This window comes from Taudactylus pleione, unplaced genomic scaffold (genome assembly GCF_031769625.1).
Source record: "Taudactylus pleione unplaced genomic scaffold, aTauple2 ptg000093l, whole genome shotgun sequence".
In the NCBI taxonomy this organism is placed as follows: Eukaryota; Metazoa; Chordata; class Amphibia; order Anura; family Myobatrachidae; genus Taudactylus; species Taudactylus pleione.
In genome coordinates, this window is record NW_028284495.1 from 33,572,242 (window position 1) to 33,595,212 (window position 22,971).

Genomic DNA, 22,971 nt, shown 5'->3' on the forward strand with positions numbered 1-22,971 from the left:
GTGGAGAAGATGAACAGGACTATTAAAAACAAATTAAGTAAAATCATGTCGGAAACTGGACTGAATTGGCCAGAAGCACTACCACTTGTCCTTCATAGTATAGGGACAACTCCTAGATCCCCTCTCAATCTGTCCCCCTTTGAAATACTGTTTGGTAGACAACCTCATTTGATTATAAGCCCACAGGAGGACTTGAAAAGAAACAACGAGGTCACTGTAAGGTATCTTATAACAATGAGTAAACAGTTAAAACAGCAAGAGCAGAAACTGAAATTGTTGTCACATGATATGCCTGAGACAAACTGTCATGATGTTGAACCTGGAGAATTTGTTATAGTCAGAAATTTCTTGCATTCAGGTTGTTTGACTGATCGTTGGGAAGGTCCATATCAGGTGTTGCTGATGAGTACAACTTCATTGAAGGTGGTGGAGAGAGATAGCTGGGTCCATTCCACTCACTGTAAGAAGGTCAACCAACTGGTGGACAAACAAGGCGGATTTGAGGCAGATAACGTAGACCTGTCAATCGCGAGCCTGTTCTGGGAAGGTTAAAGGAATAAAGTGAGATACCTGAGATAAAGAAATTTGTAGATCAGTGTTTACAGCAATGGATTGGTCTGCTGTGGTTATCTTTGTGTTTTCTCCCAGAGTCCTCATTATCTTGGGTTGTTTCTGGATCTCTGGTTTCTGTGATGGAGGACAGAGAGGGGAGCTGATGGTGATATCAATGAAACAGAGTCGGGAGAAGGGGCAATACAGTCACAAGGGTGGTATCTTATCATACCCAGTACAGTAATTGTTAAGAGATCTGCTATTCTGGATACTTGGAGACAGTGTGAAGGTCTATCGTCTGAAGATTATTGTATGTACTAGTTTTGCGGGTCCTCAGTTGATCAGAATTGCATCCAGCAGTGCCAGCCTAAGTATAACCAGTATTTGTGTGGGTATCCTTTAGAGGATTATCATACAATGGTGGGCAAAGTTTTAAACCAAAGTGACTGTTGGGTGTGCTCTCATGTGCCCCAAGGATAGCATAATGTAGGATTAGTGCCATTCCCATTAAATGACTCTGAAATTTTAGAATTACAAAAAGGGAAGACACTGGATGGAAAATTCTTAACACCAAACCACCCCATTTTAAACTCCACAAGTACCAGGTAGATAAAACACTTTTATACACATCACCAACTCCAATGAACCAGGAAGTTGGGAGGTGACTGGGAATAATCAGACGATGACCTTCTTACTAAGAGCTGATCATGAGCCTATGAATAATGAACTGTTACGCACAATTAGGTTGGGTGGAAGACACTTCCGGTATAAATATACACTAAAACCAAAGAAATGGTTGGCAGAATACCAGAAGGGTACTGTGCCAGGGTGATACAACCAGAAACATGTATTAGCTAGATGGGAGAACCTGATGAGAGAGGATCATTTGTGAGGGAAATGTGTTGGATGATCATGATGCACTCTATTCCTTATGTTCTCCTGGATGATGTATATTTTATATGTGGAAGGAAAGCGTATAAGTAGCTCTCTCCGAGTTCCGAAGGTTTGTGTTATTTGGGAAGAGTACTTCCAGAGCTATTGACCCTTACACATGGTGAAATGCTTGGTATTCATAAAAACACACCATTGCCATCTCTTCACACACAGTATGAACACAGAGACAAAATAAATATGATACCTGGTGATGTACATAAAGCCACACAGTTAATTAGTGAGACAACTGGCTTTCAAGTTTTGGTAGCATTGGATCCCACCAGGATCGCTCGGCGTACACTAAATTTTAGATCTATCCAAGATCTTGCTAAATTAATAGATAATACCACCGAGATGTATGATGACACATTCAGGTACACAGGTAAGGAGTTGCAAGCTTACAAGAAATAATTAATGCAACATAGACTAGTGTTAAATTATTTAATAGCTGTCACTGGAGGGTATTGCGTAACTTTGGCCACCCAATTTGGTGTAAAATGCTGCACTTAAATTACAAATGATACCAGCGATCCCAAGGAGGTGATAGACCGGAAGAAGGATTAAATTCTGCAGCTAAAATGGGAATTTCGAAAGAACCATAATGCTTCAGTGGCTGAAGTAGAGGAGAAGATAGAGAAATGGGTTTATTGGTTGAACCCTGTGAAATGGTTCTCAGGTCTAGGAGAGTGGGTCCAGGAAATGATTGCGAGCATAGGTAAATTCCTCATCCTTATATTGGTTGTCATCTTAGTAATTGGCATATGTGTCAGGTGTGTTCCTAATGTGTTGAAATGCAGAAAGTGTAAAGATAAGGTGAATCAAATGAATGATGGTGGCCAGTAGTAACAATATGAATACTGAGGTAAATGTAGGACCGCATTACAACCCTGAACTAGAATGTACCATCATATAATGTATAAGATTTAGACATGCATGAAATATGTTCTTAAAATGTTATTTTAAACATCTTAAATAATGTAAGTCCCTATTCCCCCTCAAGACTTCCTTTATAGGATTGGTGCATCCCCACATCTTTCCCATGATCTCCCAAGATCCATGGTGTGCGTATAAGGGTAGTTTTATGTCCCCTCCTAGAGACCCATTATTGATTGTTTAAGAACCACCTTGCGCCATCCCATAATATAACATTAAATAATAGGTCATAATGTAAGCCTAAATTAATTTTAAAATCTGAGTATGATAGCATGTTTGCTATCAAAGGGTGGACTGTCAAAGCCGGATAATTGGCTAAGACAGAATCGTTTAAAATTAGATCTGTATGATGCCATGTTGCGAATGGCATTGAGACACCATTTTGCGACTGGCGCCCAGCACCATTTTAATCTCGCACATCATAAGTACATACGGCGATGCTATTATTTAGCGTTGTGCGATTCCCATGCAATAGAAAGATGTTAAAAGTCCTCATCATATAAATACAGTCACTAAAACATATAAAATGATCAACTCTGCAAAACACATACCATGGTGTACTCCACAAACAAGTAGTCGCACAATGCTAACTAGCGTCTTTTCCCAATACTTACACACTGTACACTTACATAAAAAGGTTCCCTAGCATTAATATTCAAGGTTTATTCAGTATTAGTTATGTTGTGAAATAAATGTTATTTGATATCTAAGGTTTAGTACATGGTAAGCATACCGTGTTTGGTGTCGTTCAGATCCACTGTGTCTTTGCAGATTTCCGCAACATGTGTCTGCAAACTATGGACCATAGAGAGTTAAACATTAAAATGTACTCTGTAATGTAGCCAGCTTAGATTTATTATGCAGCGGGAAAATTGACACAAAGGATTGTTGGAGGCTGGATTGTGACCATACGAACTGACCTATGAACTATACTGTAACAGAAGAACCAGGGAGAAGAACCAATGGAATCATGCCAAACTGTTCTATTGTATTACCTATTGTATTATATGTGTGAGCTCTCTGAAACTGGATCTCAGTCTTCTTGCTTTGCTGTTGACGGAAGTTTCTTCTTTGATACTGGGATCTGGGTCCAGAGCGCATGCGTATGTACCTTGGGTCTGTATGATTTATTTGCGCTAACTGTATTTAGATCACAGCGTGTAACTATCTGTTTTTATGTTGAATAATAACTTTTTGTGCTTTGGAACCACAATCAAAGTTTGAAAGCAATTATTTCTTGTGCGACTCAACGCTAAACAGCGCCAATTATTTTACAGTATACAGGTAGGTAGGAATCTGTGTTATATATATGCCACCATTCAAAAGTTTGGGGTCACCCAGACAATTTTGTTTTTTTACATGAAAACTGACTTTTATTTATCATATGAGTTGCAAAATGAACAGAACATAAAATCAAGACATTGGCAATGTTAGAAATAATAATTTTTATTTGAAATAATAATTTTGTCCTTCAAACTTTTGCTTTTGTCAAAGAATGCTCCTTTTGCAGAAATTACAGCATTGCAGACCTTTGGCATTCTAGCTGTTAATTTGTTAATTTGTTGAGGTAATCTGAAGAATTTTCACCCCAGGCTTCCTGAAGCATCTCTCACAAGTTGGATTGGCTTGATGGGCACTTCTTCCATACCATACAATCAAGCTGCTCCCACAACTGCTCAATGGGGTTGAGATCTGGTGACTGCGCTGGCCACTCCATTACAGACAGAATACCAGCTGCCTGCTTCTTCCCTAAATAGTTTTTGCATAATTTGTAGATGTGCTTTGGGTCATTGTCTTGTTGGAGGTGGAAATTGGCTCCAATCAAGCGCTGTCCACGGGGTATGGCATGGCTTTGCAAAGTGGAGTGATAGCCTTCCTTATTCAAAATCCCTTTTACCTTGTACAAATCTCCCACTTTACCAGCACCAAAGCAGCCCCAGACCATCACATTACCTCCACCATGCTTGACAGATGGTGTCAGGCACTCTTCCAGCATCTTTTCACTTGTTCTGCATCTCACAAATGCTCTTCATTGTGATCCAAACACCTCAAACTTTGATTTGTCTGTCCATAACACTTTTTTCCAATCTTCCCCTGTTCAATGTCTGTGTTCTTTTGCCCATATTAATCTTTTCCTTTTATTGGCCAGTCTCAGATATGGCTTTTTCTTTGCCACTCTGCCTAGAAGGCCAGCATCCCAGAGTCGCCTCTTCACTGTAGACGTTGACGCTGGTGTTTTGCTGGAACCATTTAATGAAACTCTCTAATGTACTTGTCTTCTTGCACAGTTGTGCATCGGGGCCTCCCACTTCTCTATCTAGTCTGGTTAGAACCTGTTTGTGCTGTTCTCTGAAGTGAGTAGTACACGCCGTTGTAGGAAATGTTCAGTTTCTTGGAAATTTCTCTCATGGAATAGCCTTCATTTCTAAGAACAAGAATAGACCATCGAGTTTCACATGAAAGTTCTCTTTTTCTGGCCATTTGGAGAGTATAATTGAATCCACAAATGTGATGCTCCAGATACTCAACTAGCTCAAAGGAAGGCCAGTTTTATAGCTTCTCTAACGAGCAAACCCTTTTTCAGCTGCGCTAACATAATTGTACAAGGGTTTTCAAGGGTTTTCTAATCATCCATTAGTCTTCTAACGCACTTAGAAAACTCAATGTACCATTAGACCACTGGAGTGATGGTTGCTGGAAATTGGCCTCTATACACCTATGTAGATACTCCTTTAAAAACCAGACATTTGCAGCTAGTATAGTCATTTACCACATTAACAATGTATAGAGTGTATTTCTGATTAATTCAATGTTATCTTCATTGAAAAAAAACAGAAATATCCTTATTTTTTAAAGAAAAGCACTGACCCCAAACTTTTGAATGGTTGTGTGTGTGTGTGTATAATATATATCTCAAACTACAGCTGCAGCTTAATTTTGTATATCACATCACCTGCATTAAGCTAAATTGTAGTACTATTCTGTGGAGGATATTCCCAAGTGCAATCATCACCTGCAGGGAGCGAACAAAACTATTATTTCATCAATCGTTGACAATTCTATATATATAATATACATCAACTTTCTTCACACAGTGATTTGTTCTGCTAACCAATTTCTCCATGTGAAACATGTAATGTGAAAGTAAAGGAGGATCTAGAAGTTCTGATAGCTGTTTATTTAAGGGTTAATACTTCAGGTGTCATATATTACATCTTTCTGGTCCTCAGTTTAAAGAAGCAAAACAAAAGCACAAAAACAAAGCAAAAAAAAGAAATATATATATATATTATTACATTGTTAGTGAAGGAAGCATATAAATAGATATTACATATTACAGGATAGGAGTCCTCATTCATATTAAAGTATGTAGTTTGAGTGTTATTTACTTCCATTTGGAAGTGTAGATATGTGCTTGTTGTTTGATGTTACATTGTCTAATTAATGTGACCATAATTTTTGTGTGATTATGCATTATTTCATTGTGCGTCCTCTGTGTAACCCTCTTTCATAGGATCTGCATACTGAAGCATTCCAGCCTAATAAAGTCTGAATTCTTTTGTGTCAGATATAAGTCATCAGTAGTCTCTGTCTGTTTTGGTAAATGGGGATAACTTTGGTGGAAGCTGATAGATAGATAGATATCTATCTCTATCACAGGGGCTCTGCACTCACCATAATAACTAACAATAATAATAATAAGCTTATTAAACAGTGGGGTTTTGGTTCATGAATCGATCAATGCATTTAAGCTTGCAGCCCCCGTCTTATTATTATTATTATTATTATTATTATTATTGTTAGTTATTATGGTGAGTGCAGAGCCCCTCTGATTTCTATTTAAACAATGTGGTCACATACCATGTTGCACCCCAAATCTAGGAATGGTGAGTGCCGTGGATTAGTGCTTTTTATAAAATATATATAATCGCTATCCGTCCGTCAGCTGAATCAACTCTGTTCTGCAGTCATTTCTGAAACTTGAATGCTTTTGGAGGCTATACTGATTTCTGTTCTGTAAGTCAGTCTGCTACTGATATACCCCATTCCAAACGATATGAGAATTCACCTGCCTGCACTGTCATTTACTCCTAATTTGCATAGTTTTCCAGGTTGTTGACAATGTAAAAAAATGAATGCTGCAGGTGTACTTCAATGCCAGGTATCCCAGCTAGTATATAATAAGCGAGAAAGTGTGTGTGTGTGTGTGTGTGTGTGTGTGTGTGTGTGTGTCTGTTGGCCAGAGTTTTGTACGAAGCTCCACAAAATTTGGCATGGTGATGTAGTTTTACCAGGAATAGGTTTTTGTCTATGTGTGAAGTTCATCAAGGTCATGGAGGTCTACATGGTGCTTACTATATAGGCCGCGGAGTATCTGATTAAAAATTTTTGTTTAAGCAAGTTTGCTCCGGATGTCTTCCAGGGCCTAAAAACTGCACTGATCTGAAGGCACAAGCTGATATTTACCAGTGGGGAGGTCCAATAGAAGAGCAGTGAGTCGGAGGATCAACTGTCACACTGTACCTGCAAAAGCAGTTGCTATTTTCATCCAAGCACATTTACATATGCCATGTTCTCCAATGTTGGTCTAGAGAGGTTTCTGCTCCGCAATGATTTCTGTTCTGCAATGATTTCTTAAACCGAAGTGATTTGGGAAGCTTCTGTATACTGATTTCTGTCCTGTAAATGAAGGCTGTAGATGGATTTAAGGTCCATTATTCAACACGGACAATGCCGTGTATTCCAGCTGGTATAAAATATTGCAGATTTTTGTGGTATTAAGCCTTTAGTAAATGAATACTGTATATATAGAGTTAGATTAATGGCCATCTTACAGTATTAGGAGGTTATTTTACTAGAACCTTTTGAGATATATCCACTATATTAATTTTCTTTCCTGCCCATAACACACAAATGTTACAAATCGCATAATTGTATGTTTAGTATTGAATATTTATTATTGTCTAAAATCTCTTGGCTGGGTGCACTCCAATTTTCTTCTTGCTGTGCTAAAGATGCTTAAGATTATCTTGTTAACCCCCTAAAATGAGGAAAGATAAAAGAATTATGGGAAATATTCCAATTGCACTGGTGACATGATATAAAATAGGATTCTCAAAACTGAAAGCAATGAAACTGCAAGGAGAATGGTTTTGTGAAATGAGTCAATAATACAGGCCATTTCACAACATACTTGGCTCTGTTCCTGAATGAAAGCACCAAAATTGAATGTTTTGATGAAATAAAATGACCTTTCAGATAGAGTGAAGGTCTGTTTAATAGAAAATAACAGTAATAATTTATCGAAAAAATATTGCTTCTGTCAGTGAGCTAAATATCATGTAATTCAATAGAATCTCTCTAACTTTTATCTTGTAATTTCTTATGAACATTACTTTTTTTTTTTTCCTACAAACTACGTATAAAGGAACTACAGTGAATCTCTTGACCACTGGACGGATTTTGATGGGGCTTTGACTATTCTATACAGCATTGGTCGAGGAAGGTTTAGGTGTATGAACTATTAATCTGTGATAAATGGGAGCTGAGCAGTGACTATCTTAGTGCAGCAAGTGACAGAAAACAAAATCTTGCATCAAGCTGCTGTATAGGAGCTGGCCAGGGTACTGATACAGCAAGAAAACATCTAAAACTGAGGTTTGGAATGAAGCAAGTCACAGAAAACACTGTTGTGTTGTGTGAGTGACTGCTGCTGCAGGGCCATGGCTGTGCTCTGATTGGCTCTCACTGTCTCAGAGAAACAATCAGAGATGTCAATGTGCCCTGTTGCTTAGCAGCAGCTGCCTAGAGATGTAAGGGAGTCAGGGACTGAGCACCATCATGTCTAAGGCAGACGGGGAGTGAGACAACCTCCAACAAACCCATGAAGATTACCTGATGCAGATACAGGGCCTGATTCTGCACTGATTGCAAGTCTGCAATCGCATGCACCCGCACATAGTGAAAATACGCACTATATCAAGACGTCCCAAGCTTATAAAGCTGCCCACTTCCGATTACATACATCCGCAAGTCAACAAAAATATCGGTAACATTGGACCCATACACAGAGTTGTGGGTGAGCTTGACATGCCTCACAACCTGCGGAGCTTCCTGTCACCATTCAGAGCTCTGGCTGTGTATGCCATTGCTGGGGCTTAATTATGCACACCCCTGTAAAGGCGTTTAAATGCACAGACACGCCTGCGTACCTTTGACCACCCCCCCCTCTACCCCCAAAAGGCACTTCCTGTCAATCATTTCTTTGTGTCGCTGCATGTCCACATACCTTGATCGCTGTGGCTGGCTTGCGCGCACACACACTGTGATGCATGAGCAGAACGCCAGTATTGACCAGTTGCGAGTGTCCGCAGCCTTGCAATCCAACCTGAATCAGACCCACTGTATTATTGGGAATTGAAAACAAAACATCGGAACACCATCAAATGAATTCCATTTGATGGTGGAAAACATCGGACCGCCACTATCAAATGGTAAAAACGCTGCCATCGGAACAAAAACATTGTTGGTTAGTAACCATCGGATTCAGATTTCCATACCTACGCTGAATGTGCAGACAGACTTCGGCCACCACTCTTCCATCATAAAGTACTCCCACTCCAGTGTGATGTTCCCAGTGAACAGGATGCACCTCGCATGGAAGTCAGTGCTGTTCTCGGACAGGGGCACCATAGTGAAGAAGCTCAACAGGACAACCAGGAAATACAGGGTACATTGCTCATCAACATGTTCAGCAGCTGGGGATGGGTGCGCATGGAGGCTGCAGAAATGTGCGTAGGTGCCCCAGCCTCAGGGACATGCTGCTGATAATGCTTACGGTAGCTGCGATACAAATCTCTCATCCATGACCCTCCTGCCTTTCATGGCACATCCCAGTGGCTGGGCCTCAGCCAGGTGCAGGGCAACAGCATTGGGGTTGTGATGCAGGGGGCAGGCATGAGAAGCATGGGGTAGTTGTGATATGCAGGGCCTAGAGATGAGACTGCTCCCGTGCGAAGCCGCGGTGGGTCGCTAGTTTTTTATAAATAGACAGCACTGCAGTAAATTGATTTTCTTATTGAATTGTTAGGCAGCATTCCCATGAATAATGCTACAGACTGAAAATGATTTCCTCTACCGTGAGTGGGTGACTTGCACTTCATTTAATACTACGCCTACAAAGCACCACTCCACAACTGCAAGATTTTATTGAATTCCATTTATATATAGTTATACATGTATTGTCTTATTTACAAACTAATCTATGATTTCTGTGCTATGCTGAGAGGCTACCTTTAATTTTTTTAAGGGGAAATGCAAATACCTTATGTATATTACATACATTGGAGTATTGTCCATTTGCATATTTTCAAGTCTGTGGAGCGACAGATGAAATTAGTTTGTCAACATTAATGTTGTCGACAGTCAAAATGTTGATAGTATTATATTGATAGGGTAATGCTGATATGGTTATATAGTTGTTCAAAGGATTTTAATTGTGTCGGCATTATAACTATAAACATGATGATTTACAATCATGATAAAGTTAGAATGCCGAAACAGTTAAAATAATTTTACATTACAAATATTTTGGCATTGTCCCATTGACATAATTATGATGATAATGGGACTGTCATCAGCATGAATGTTAGAAATACATATGTATCACGATGATTTGAGTTGGCACAGTGAAATGATAATGTGGAATTTTTCCTGTACATATATTTTTACAATCTCTTACTTGTCCCTATTCTTATAGAGCTGCAATGCTCCAGGCAATTTCATAATTTGATATAATCAGTCTGAAGCAGCGGTAGTAATGGCTGAACAGACGACCACTTGTTTGGAAGAGAGGCGGTGCTCTTTTCTTATATACCCTCAGCCAGAAGCACCTGCTTTTTCAGGCTATGCCAGCTGATCATAAAGTCTGTGATTATATATTATGACAAAACCTACCCACTGCGAAGTGTATATATTGTAAAAAGGAATGTAACTAAATCTGATTATGCTGTGTTTATGACTTAGCTCTTCTAAACGGGATGCAGGCAATATGTCGACATTTACAATGTTGACAATCATAATGTCAACATGGAACATGTCGACATGCTTGCAATGTCGACATTTAAAGTGTTGCCATTCCACAACGACCTGGAGGGTCAGTGTTAGGCTGCGGCAGTGGAGGATTGGGGTCCGGCTGCAGAAGGGTAGGGTTTGTGGTTAGCGATACTCACTGCCAGAACTTGCCGCTGGAGCAACTGGAAGTCACCGACAGGTGGCCGTTAGATCAGGAAGACCCTTCTGGAGCAGGTGTACCAGGTAAGTCACTGCTAGACCACCAGGAATTGTTTGTCATCATTTCACCAGTGTCTACAAGATGATTTGGAAACAAAGAAATTAGCGCGCCCACTCAGTATTAAATCAGAAAAACGGGAGGCTGCCAATTAGGGGTTAAACCAATTTCCCCCTTAGATAAATCTAATGCAGAAAATACAAATTTAGTGGTGCATAAGACCACTTCTCTACAAATAAAGGGTTATAATAGTACAGTATATATATGTAGAGCAGCTATACAAGTGCTTTTTATCCCAAGCAGGTTTTAAAATGACTAAGATTTCCAATTCCTATAATGGAACAAAAAAAAATATTATTACTATTATTTTTATGTAATTTATAATGTTTTTTTGTTTTTTTTAAATTGCATTATGAGTTCGAAATCGTAGTAACTTTAAAACCTGCTTGGGTTAAAGCACTACAAGATGAATGTCGACATGCTGTATGTCAACATTACAACCACATTGATATTATGAATGTCGACATGATGAATGTAAAAAAAATAAATAAATAATTTTACCGGACCCCTATTAAGCAAATATTTGTTTTTGAAAGGCTCTGTGAACAAGTGCAGCTTTATACAAGTGATGTGAAGCTTAATGCACTAATACAGTATATTCTAAGATTGTCAGCTGTGCTTCCAATCTTAAAGAGAGATAATGGTTCTCTCATATTGGGTGAATTAGTAATGACTTTTTCTCTTATCATACTGTGAGCTGTATAGCATTTTCCTTGTCAATACTGAAACTATACATTTTTTTAACTAAACCTCTTACTTCTAGGAGTACATGGCTGTTCTGAGACACTACGTGATTTATTAGAACTTCCATTCTTTGAAGAAGACCTTTCAGATGTGTATGAAAGTAAGTCAGACTGTATGTTTTAACTGCAATAGCTGAAGGCATTCATTGTCCTGTACCCTTATGAGATGTCATAGAACTACCTGTAACATTGGTTTTTAAATCCTCCAACATGCATTATTGATTTGAGCCATTCTGTGGTTTTGAAGTGAATGACTCCACTATTCACAATCACAACATCCACTGAATAGTTTTTAATAGTTCATACTTAAATGTTGCTCAATTTTGTTGTGAAGTTGGGTCTAACTTAGCTCATGTCTTCATGCATGGCTCATAAATATGTGGAAATAGTTTACTGAATTAATGGTTTTATAAGGCATAAAGATGAAACATATAAGTACATGAAACCCTTTGGGTTCTGCATTTTTTCAAAAAAGACGAGTAAAATGCTGCTCTTACCATTGTTATATACTAACCTGCTATTCATAACTGCATAAATACTTTTCTATTTATAACAAGTTAAGTTTATAATGTGTGATTTTATTTTCTTGTTTCAAGAGATAAATGCCTTTTTTTTTCCATACAGTACCCATGCACTATTGCATGGTTTCTTAAATCTATCATCTTTATAGTGAATTCAAATGCACATGTGAGAATTCTAAGCTAATTTGGTCTTGGTCAGAATATATACATTCCATTGCTACAGTATGTAGCACTTTGGTGAGCTGACAATGTACAGTATTAGACTTCATTGGTAACATTATTATAACAAATCACGTATTTGATAGCTTTGCCAGACCTTTTCAAATTGTCTCTTAGACCAATACTCATTGGCAGAAAAACATTGCAACCATTTATATTTCAGTCTTTGCATGCTACTTACAAAATGTTCTACAAAATTTGATATCCACTAGTAATTTTTTTTGTTTTAGTAAGTTTTCTGTTTTGAATTGTGAGCCTTTAAACACACTTACTTTTAATATGAAGTATATTTTAGTGCCAAAATTAGTGAATGTTACTTAACAAATTTATTGAATGCATAGCTATACTGATTGTTTATAAAACACAAACATACCAGTGCCAAACCCTGCATAATTAAATATAATATATAATTAATATTTATTCCAAGGTGCGTTGGTTCGCATGAAGGAGCTCATTCAGACCCGCTCGCTAGATGCTTTTGCTCGCTCCCAGCATATGCAAATCTAGCGCACGCCCAGCAAGGCAGGCGATCGTACGACAAGGCATTAGCACCACCACTATGTCTTGCAGTGCACTAAGAAGCTCATGCTTATTCTAGAAGTCAGATTCTAAAAATCTATATTTTGCCAGAGTTTAATATCAATCTATCTGATTGCTACACAACTGATCATTCCATCCTGTCATGACGAGGGCTGTGTTTGTTCAGGGCCAGCGAGCATTACCTGTTCAGACGCTGTGGCGGGGTCCCTCTGGTGGGGGCGAGGGCATCTGGAGGTAAGTGCTGCATACTTCGGGGTCACACAGACAGAGTTCTGAATGCAGGTGTCAGTTTGGGTCACTTTAGGCAGTGCTGCACCACGACATGGGCGTTGCCATCTTGGATTTCATCAGGTGACTCATTTCAGCCAATCCAGCCAGAGCATTATCAGGAATCCTTGCAACCATGCACTTCCTTTGGTATTTATGGGCTGCTGAGCAGTCCTTTCTTTACCAGTGCAATGTTAATCCCAGTGCAAGCTGGGTATTAGTTCTCTGTGCTCCCTTGCTGTTACCTGATCCTAGCTACTATCCACAGACCCTGCTTGCTCCAGACTCCAGCTACGCTTGTCAGACCTCTGTGAGACAGCAGTGCTTCTCCAGGCTACCACACCTAGGGGGGACTCCTGTTGACATCCGAACAGTCTGCGCTTCTCCCCAGTCAGCCAGTTACCAGTCGGCAGTACTCAGCATATCTGTCGGGTTTACCTCCGTCTGGGCTACCACCTGCCAGTGGGCCACTCATGAGTCATACCCCTCTGAAACCTGCATCCTTCCAGTACCAGCAATCTGCCCTAAAGACCTAGCTCCACTCCGGGTCCAAGTCCTAATTGCTCCCATGACACATATTGTGTGATCAAATTAAATTCCCTTACCTTTTATTTTATGCACTGATTTAATACTGCACAATAGTGTCTCAAATACACTTTTATTTTCCTTATCTCCAGTAGTTTTGGATTTATAAGTATTTAAAAATGAAAACTGCAAAGAATCCTAAATTTTACAATTTGAGCATACTAAAATCTGATTTTTCCCGGCTAGGAACAATTTTTGTTCAGAATATAACGGACTTTAATTTGATATAGCATATACCACAAAACGACTGTAGGTTTAAGGACTTCAATATTTCAAATTCACAGACTCAAACATGTTTACTGATTTCTGAAAAAAAAGGCTTCAAATTTTTTACAAATTTTACATTTCTTCCTTGATATGTTAAGATTGTCTATAGACTTCTCCATCGACTCTGCCCGCATAATATTTTCCTCCATGAAACTCATTGGACTGATGATGATAGAAATATTCTTTGTACCCAATGGATCAGAGAATGTATATCTTCCCCATACTCTAATAAAACCTTCTTTTTAACAGGAATCTGATGTACTCTATCCACAGGAAATACTTGGATCCAGATGGGTGGTTCATATTTGCTTGAATATTCCTTGCTTAATTTATATGTTCCTAATTTGCCTAACCAGTCTTTTTTTGCAGTGCTGTTACAAAAACTTCTGGAGTGCGAAGGACAGAGGACCTCATTCAGAGTCGGTCGAAGCGGCCGCATGGTCGTACGGAAAAAGGGGCCGGATATGCAAATGATTCCCTCGCAAGTCGCGTCCCTAAGTTTGGATCGGTAGTTGGCCGACCAAGGGGAGGAAGTGGTCGGAAGACAAAAAAATATGCCCCCTTCTCATACACATTGCACGTCATCTCCGGGTATATAAGGATTAATCGAGACCATCGGAACTGGTCGTAGAGTTTAAGGTTGACCATACCCTCTCTTAAGCTCTACGAACATGTCAGTGTAATAACCTCCCAGGTCACATGTGCCATGACGCTACTTTGTTAATTATGCACTCCCATAATCCGTATGCACTCCCATAAAACGCCGTTCGCGTAATCAGGCACGCCTGCATTCGGATCTCCACTCCCACGTTTTCAAGCACCTACCCCTGTTACCACCCACAAAAGCCTCCATCTGTCACTCAAACTACCGACCTGGCTGTGTTCAAGGAGAGAGACATTTCTGATCATAGCGGCTAGTTTGCGCACGCGCATTGCGAACTTTACGCATGCGCAGTATAGCGAACATCGGTGGCGTACGACCATGCGGCCGCAACGACCGACTCTGAATGAGGTCCAGAGTCTCATAGTAGACTTCAACACAGTTGCAGATCCATCCATGGACAGATCAGGGGTGAGTATTTAGAGACCTATGACTTACTGTGACACTATTTCTCTTTCTGTACACCCCTTAATTTACTAGACCCATGGCGACTTCACCACCCTTTACAAAAAAAATATTATTTTTACTCTCCCCCCTCACTCTACCCATTCCTGCATCAAATATTTCTTGGTTTCCCAACATCTCTTGCCCAGAGTCATACAGCTATCAAGTATACAGTATAATCATATCTTGTCATGCCCCATTACTTTTAACTTTTCAGTTGAGCCTGTCTCAATGTTATTCTAAATGTTAAAGTTTTCCAGTATACCTGATGATTTTAATTTACATCTTAAAAATACTTGCCATAATTATGTCGATGACAACCTAGACCAAACTGACAATTCACCAATATTTGGGGGGGCCTCTAAAACTGTCCTTAGAGAACATATTTTGTTGTATACTCACTTTAGATGTAAATTGTTCATGACAAACTTTAGGAACTTAGTAGTACTCTCACTATACTCTAACTCCTGCTCACAAAACTTCAAAACAATTACAGTTTATGATGCTTTCCTTACAGAACAGGCCCAAAAGAAGTATAATTACCAAAAGAATAAATGTCATAGATGGGGGAATAAACCGGGGAAACTTCTTGCAAATTTAATCAAAGGTCTCGAGACCAAGACCTGAGTCCATACCATAAATGCTTCTGGTACAGTAAGTTTACATATAGTGGCATAAGCTTAGCTTATGCCACAATATGTAAAGAATTTATGCATGTCTCTCACTGTTTATATGCTACAGACCCTTATAATCCAGATGAGGATTATACATTTTTAGAGGAATCTCTTCTCCCTAGGCTTTCTCCAGTCGAAAAGGAGTTTCTTGATGAACTTATCTCTGATGAGGAGGTCCTTTAAAGTCATTAAATCCTTACCTAATGGTAAAAGCCTTGGCCCAGTTGGCTTTGGCACAGAGTTTTATAAAATGGCTGGAGCTGAATTGGCTCAGACTTTAACAAAACTCTACAACTAACATCCTTACATCTGGAGAGATCCCACTTTTGTTCAATGAGGCTAAAATAATTGTGTTAGGGAAACCGGGCAAAGATCCTTCCCTCATCGGGTCCTATCGCCCTATCTTACTCTTTAATCAGGATTTCAAAATTCTAACCAAATTTATGGCGAATAAATTACAAACTTCTCTGCACCACCTGATCTCGCCTGTTCAGCATACACAGTCTGTACAGGGAATTCGTGTGGCAACTGCAGTCATTTTGCATACTGATCAACACAAATGGAGAGAGATTCTTGTTAATTTAGATGCAGAAAAAGCATTTGATAAAATAGCACTGTGCCATCTTTCTAGGGTGCTCCATTTCCAATGCTTTGGCCCTGTTTTCTGTTCCCTTGTACATACTCTCTATACTACACCCACCCATGGTACAGGTTATGGTTTACAATGTTAACTCTTATATCTTTTACTTAGAAATAGGCACCAAGCAAGGCTTCCCCCTCCCCCCCCTGTTTAACTTGGCACTCGACCCGCTTTTACAATATCTTATTTTCATGGCTACCAAGGTATATAGATAGGGAACTTTGTGTAATAGCCCTTGCTGATGACATGCTGCTTTTTACATCAAATCCTAGATGCTCTGTCCCCTTACTAACTACAACCATACATTGATTCTCTTTATTTGCTGGGTTTTCTATTAATTTCAACAAATAGCTAAACCTAGCTATGTTCGGGAGGGTGAGTTTGGGTTGAAATTATAGTTTTTCCTTTTCAGTGTGCATATACCCATATTACTTATCTGGGGATTGCATCATCCTTCTCATATTTGCACATATAATCTATGTCCAAATATTCATAAGATTCAATTGGAACTCAATCTGTGGCAAAGCCTTCATCTTATTCCAGGGATTAGCAAATGGGCTACTCATCTACTATCCCTCTCTCCTACTGATATCCTCATACTTTTCATTTCAACCTAAAGCTCATTCCAGCCAGTACCTATCAGGAAATGACATAAAAGTATTACACAGAGCTTATCTCTCCCTAAAAAAAATAAAAAAAAAATTAGACCTGATTGGTCTGTTTGAAAATGCCAGTTGCCCCAAATGCTTAACTATGGAGGTAGATCTTTGGTGCTGCTTTTGGTACTGCAAAAACTTTCAACAATTCTGAAAAGACTTGACTCACTATTGTAATGCCACTTTGGGGAAATCTTTATGCGGCACAGCGCCTTGGAGCAACCCGATGTCTCCAGGGTTGATAAAAAAGTTACTACTTCAGTTGGAAGGAAAGCTACCCTTCAACAATGGATCTATGATTCTACGCCCACTTTAGCCATGGTCACACCTAGACTCCTCTTTTTTTTATTTACCATGGACTGGCTAGAAACAACTCTGAATAAAGAGACCCTGACATCTACATTTGCATTAATGTTGGGGCAAATATATCCAGATGCTCCCATTGTCTACAAAACTAACTATTTGGCGTTGCTTCCAGCACACTTCATGGTTTTCTGATCAGCTACTGGTGGATGAAAACCCTATTACTCCCTAGCCATTCTTTAGACTACTTTTCTTTCCTGTCTTTATCCTTTTTCTATGCATATTTTCTTTTGACCATCCTTTTCCTTACCTCCTTTTTCTCTCATCCTTGATTTGTTCCATGGATAGATCAGCAACTCATAGGTCTCAGGTAAGCATCGGTTGTGCTGGTTATCTGTAATTCTATTTTGTGTTTTTTCTCCTTTTTTTTTTTTTTCTTTTATTATTGTATTGTGTTAATCAAGACTACTTGGCAGTCTTTAAAAAAAAATTTTTGGGTTGATGTAATGGGTTACATAACTACCCTTTTGCTTGATATATTCAATCTGCATATCCCACTTAAGATAGTCATGCAACTTTCTCTAGGACTATATTATTCTATATTTTTTAAAATAATAAATAAAAGTTTGGTTGGCTCTACCTTAAGGATTGTTCCCCTTCCATTTGTCCCTATATGTTTCTACCTGGTTCTATTTTTTTTCCTTGATTGTACAACATTGTTTTATACATTATGATACATATATTTCCATTGTACGATGCAGAGCCTTAATAAATATATCTTGTAAAAAAAATAGTTCATACCAAATTTCAAGTATAGGAGCTCCATGGGATCTTATATTTTTACCCATTTTATTTATAGTAACATGACATTTTCTGATTTTTGCAGCAAAATAAATATTGGCAATTATTTTGAGTTGATTACTTAATTTTGGCAGTTTTTTTATCTTCAGAAATTGGTTTCAATAAATGTTTTATCATTTAAGGGTGCATAATGCTTGAAGTTGACAATTGAATTTTTTTTTCGTTGAAAGTAAAATACAACCCTGAAAAATTGTTTGGTAGTATTCTAAATCACCATTGTTTTGACAAATTTGAAAACTGAAATATCCAGGGCTCTGGTTTCTGGTAGGCTATTGGCCTTGCATGTATTGACAATCCAGTGATTTGAAAATGCAGATACGTTGACCATAACAAGATATCCTATTCTGGCCATCATTTATCTAGTATAGTCTATTATTGGAAACTATAAAAAATGGTTAATTATCAGAATATCAATTTCTTTCATTTTTAGTGAAAACAAATTTAAGGATCAATAGACAAGAGGTAAAAATATCTTGGAAAAGAAGGAAAAAACATTCTAGAAAGTTCCTGTTCATCAAAAGACGATCTGAAACCTCAGCAATTATTATTGCTGAGAAGACGGATGCTGCACCAAAGAACTCTGGTGAGGAGCAGCAAGAAGTTCTGGATTATAGAAGTGCAGAAGATCAATCTATGATATCAGAGGAAGATAAACTATATGATTTAAAAACCAACTGGACAATAGAACAGGGTCAACGAGATCATTGTATATCTCCAGAATTCTCCTCCAATTTGCAAAATGCTGGAGATAGTAAGTATGTTCAAATTGTTACATTGAAAGATATGAAGCTCCCCATCAATGAAATAGTTGCTCTGGTAGCAGAGCAAACAAATTTGAAAACGGAATGCAATATAATTGAGCACAGTCTTGGAAATAAAGATGAGGGAAAACTTGACCTTATAAAAGACACAGAACAATTTATTAATAGAAAGGTGGATAGCCAAGGACGTGAAGATGTAAAAAAAGTTAAGCCTGCATCTACAGTGATATATGATTTACCACAAGAAATACAAATAAAAGTTTTAGAAGACAAGAACACAGAAACAATAGTGAAAGAAAAGATATTGCCAGATTTGCAGTGTTCTGGAGAAAATAGAAGAACCCGTCCAAATTATTTTGTTGCCATTCCAATAACTAATGACCAGGTAAGCATATTTTATATCAATTATTGTTTAGCTCTTACAACCTACTCAAAGTTCTGATTGTAAAGACTACTTTAGATTTAACTATAGTTAATGTTCTATTTGCACTTTGAAAATAGTACATGTAGTGTTTATAATTGTCCCTGATTTAATGTGCTGTTTGCCCAAATGAATCAGTCACATAAAACATTACAAAAAGAATAATAAATAGATTGAATATAATCAGCGCTTCAATATGTATTGATGCGGCATGAGGAAACAGGAGTGGTCTCAAACACTCCAATATATATTGATATAGAAAAGTGAAATGGTGTAACCCCCTTCCACACCACAAATGGGAAACATACACAGAAATTTTAATAAATAATGTTTTACGCAAAGTCCAAAGTTTTAAGATGGTTTTTCCACTGATTCATCCACAGTAATTCTTCTTACTCTTTCCTTCTCCTATCCTTGATAGGAATATCGGGCTCAAAAGCCACATCAAAGGGAAGAGACAAAATGGGCCTCTAATAGTGAAAAGTACCTTTTTAATTCCAACAAAAACACATAACCTAAAACATGAAGAAAATCTTCCACCATAAACAAATGTAATTAGAATGGCATACCAGATGCCAATGGTGCAGTTGCCCAACATCCGTAAGTGTATAGTTCTTATATACACAAAAAGAATGATTTCTTGTTGATATGGAAGAGCTTATTACTAAGGGTTACCACCCATGCAGGATGTCTCTGGACAGTCCGGAAATGAGAAGCTCTGTCTTGATTCTTGCTAATTCCAGGTGGGCATTGTCTGTTAATCCCACTGGGTGCAGTACTAGCAATAGCGCTTTCAGTGGCCAGGTTGATCCTCTCTGCTGCTCCACTTCCATTCCACACCATGGCTGCCTCATCTGAGTAATCCTTCTGGCTATAGGTGAAATTGATGTCATTGTGCAGTGGAAGGAGCCAGGTAGTTAGTATTGTACTGGATCTTCGGTGGTGAAGATAAGTAAGCCATGATGGGTCTGTGAGGACATTTGCAAAACCAATCTTTCCTTTAAACTCTGTGTGACAGTACTAAATTATTGGTTTGTAAAGTCCCTCTGGATGATAAGTTTAGAATAGATTTTCTTTGTATTTCATAGCTGAACTAAAGCAAGGATACGTACAGGGTGATCAGGTGTTTTTTAATTTTTATATTTTCATTTAGCCTACTTTTGGCCTTTTAGATTCCGTGAGCGATAAAAAACAACCAAACAAACACAAATGAGAACCTGCTGACTACACTGACCACTCCTAACCAACCCCAGCAACAATCACAGTACTCATGACTGCTGTACATGATCAGAGTATGGAAATGGTTCTCTATGATCAAATTAATATTTTACTTTATTTAAATATATTTTTTGTGTTTTATGAAGTATATAACCAAAAGAAAAATTACAAAATGCCTTTAAAAGGATCTCATTTGGACAAAATAGTATTAAGAATATATAATGCTTTATCTGCAGTACATGTGTGCAAAAACATTAAACTTGCCAATCAAAAAAACAAAGGATTAATTACAAAAAAAGTGCAACATATTGCAGTAGTAGAACATAATCCCCTATATGAACTCCAAAAGTTCTATAATGAATATTGAAATTGAAAAAATAAAAAATAAAAAATCTCCTGATTGCCAAGTTTTTTAAAATGTATTTTTCCACATTATGTAATATATTTTTAGCACCATCTGGTGGACAATTTTAATTTTTTTTTAAAAATTTTTTTCATCCATAACCCTATGTTCTTAATGAGGGGAAAAATGGAACTACAATATTTTCATTAAAAAAAGTGCAATAATAATCCAGCCACTATTTCTGTATGTATTCTCTAGCTAGTGAATATTTGAACAACCTGTTTAGTCTGTTAATGAGATTTAACTTTTTTAGTAACCTTTCATGAGTGTAGGTGAATACCATCACCCCAACTCTTCCCCCTGTTTTAATTAAAAGGTGAATATAATAGGTGATTTCCATTTTACTTTGCATTCCTCATTAAGGAAGTTAGTAGTCAATCTTCATTTGCTATTAGTAAATGTATTAATCATGTGTTTTAAATTCACTTAATTCAAATTGCACATACTCAGATGCTGGTAGTATCTGAGATGCAACGTCAACTAAAGCTGCATACACACACAACGATTATGTTACCAACGATTTTATGAACGATTTTCTGTCGATTATCTTTCAGATTTTTTAAAGTGTAATGAACGATTTTTATGAACTACAAACGATTTTTGCATATTCCCTTAATGAAAATCGTTCAGTTGACAAGTCTGACTGAACTACAAACGTGAACGCGCATGAACGATAATCATTCATCATTTGACTCAGAAAGTGAACGATTTTTTCAAACTATTATCGTTAAACGATATCGTTTAACGATAATCATTAAAAAAATCGTTGTGTGTGTGTATGCAGCTTAAGTAATGATTTGGATATAATACAATTGTGTTGACATGTTGAATGGTGGGCAGACCAATTATTTATTTCCAGTAATGTTTATAGTGCATACATGTTCCACAGTGCTTTACAGACAATATTTCCCCAATGGAGCTTACAATATAATTTTTTGCTACTATTAAAGTCCATTCATGTCTGGTGAGATGCATCATAATACTCAATAGCCCAATTGGATGATTTTCCTGTTAAATAACATTTCCTGTCCAAATCAATTAATTGCTGCTTTAGCATTGTTGCCTGTCAGAGCCTAGTCTTTTAAAAAAAAATTGGGGGGGGATTTGTCGGCAAATTTACCACGGTTTTAAATACTGCTGCTTGATAAATTTAGTGATTTCTATTCCATTCTTTGCATGGCCTAAAACATTGATGGTTCTTTGATAATTCTATACTAAACTGTTGTTTTTTTCCCCCTGGTTCTGGCCTTTGTTGCAAAATTGCTGAAAAACCAAACCCGCTGCCAAGTCAAATTTGTCCTAAGTTTCTTTGTATCCATTTTGCATCACAGTGGTTGTATGAATCACAGTATTGGTACCTTTGCTGCACCCTGAACTGTAACCACTTGTTACCACATTTCTTTTTCCAATCAAGGGCATAACTAGAGGGTTTGCCTCCCAGGGCAAGCTGGAAAAATGGCAACCCCCCATTTATGTGACCTGGGACTATATTGCCCAGGGTCACTTATAGCCTCTGGAACACGGGCCCAATGTCCGCCTATCAGTGCCACAGCCTAAGGCCTGATTACCCCACAGGCCTAGTGCCCAACAACCTGGTGGTCTTGGGAGGGGTTAACGTGATAGCCTCATAGAGGACCTACCTTTCAAGTGGGGCAGGTTGCAGTGGGGAGCTTAGCTAGCTCTTACTTTCCCACCACTGCAGCATTCTCCGGTCCTTAACTGCATTCTTCTGCTGCTGGCCCATCATGGCCAGTGGCGCCCCCCCAGAGTGCTTCTCTCTTGTGTGGTGTCTTCTAGCCTCTACCACGGCTGCAGAAGCTATTTGCATGATGTGCTCATCCTTTTCCCACCAGCACTGAACTGACTCTTCTGCCCAGTGGTGACTGATGTCATACACTGCGTGCGGAGCTGCCCATGATGCGACTCACCGTGATTGGATCTCCGCAGCCACTTTATATTGGCTGCCAGTCTGCGAGCCAATCATGCCAGTGCCAAATTCAAATTGTCACCGCTCTTCAA

General features: G+C 38.4%; 1 protein-coding gene across 2 annotated transcripts in view; it reads left to right on the plus strand.

The window, feature by feature from the left end:
- LOC148526938 (uncharacterized) overlaps positions 1-22,971 on the plus strand; it is a 109,291-nt gene that overhangs the window by 16,856 nt on the left and 69,464 nt on the right. For both annotated transcript variants that reach the window (XM_088469810.1, XM_088469809.1), the window contains exons 2-3: positions 11,532-11,612; positions 18,580-19,295. In XM_088469810.1, the coding sequence (XP_088325936.1) occupies position 11,612; positions 18,580-19,295 (717 nt within the window). In that variant the 5' untranslated portion in view covers positions 11,532-11,611. The remainder of the gene's footprint in view (positions 1-11,531; positions 11,613-18,579; positions 19,296-22,971) is intronic.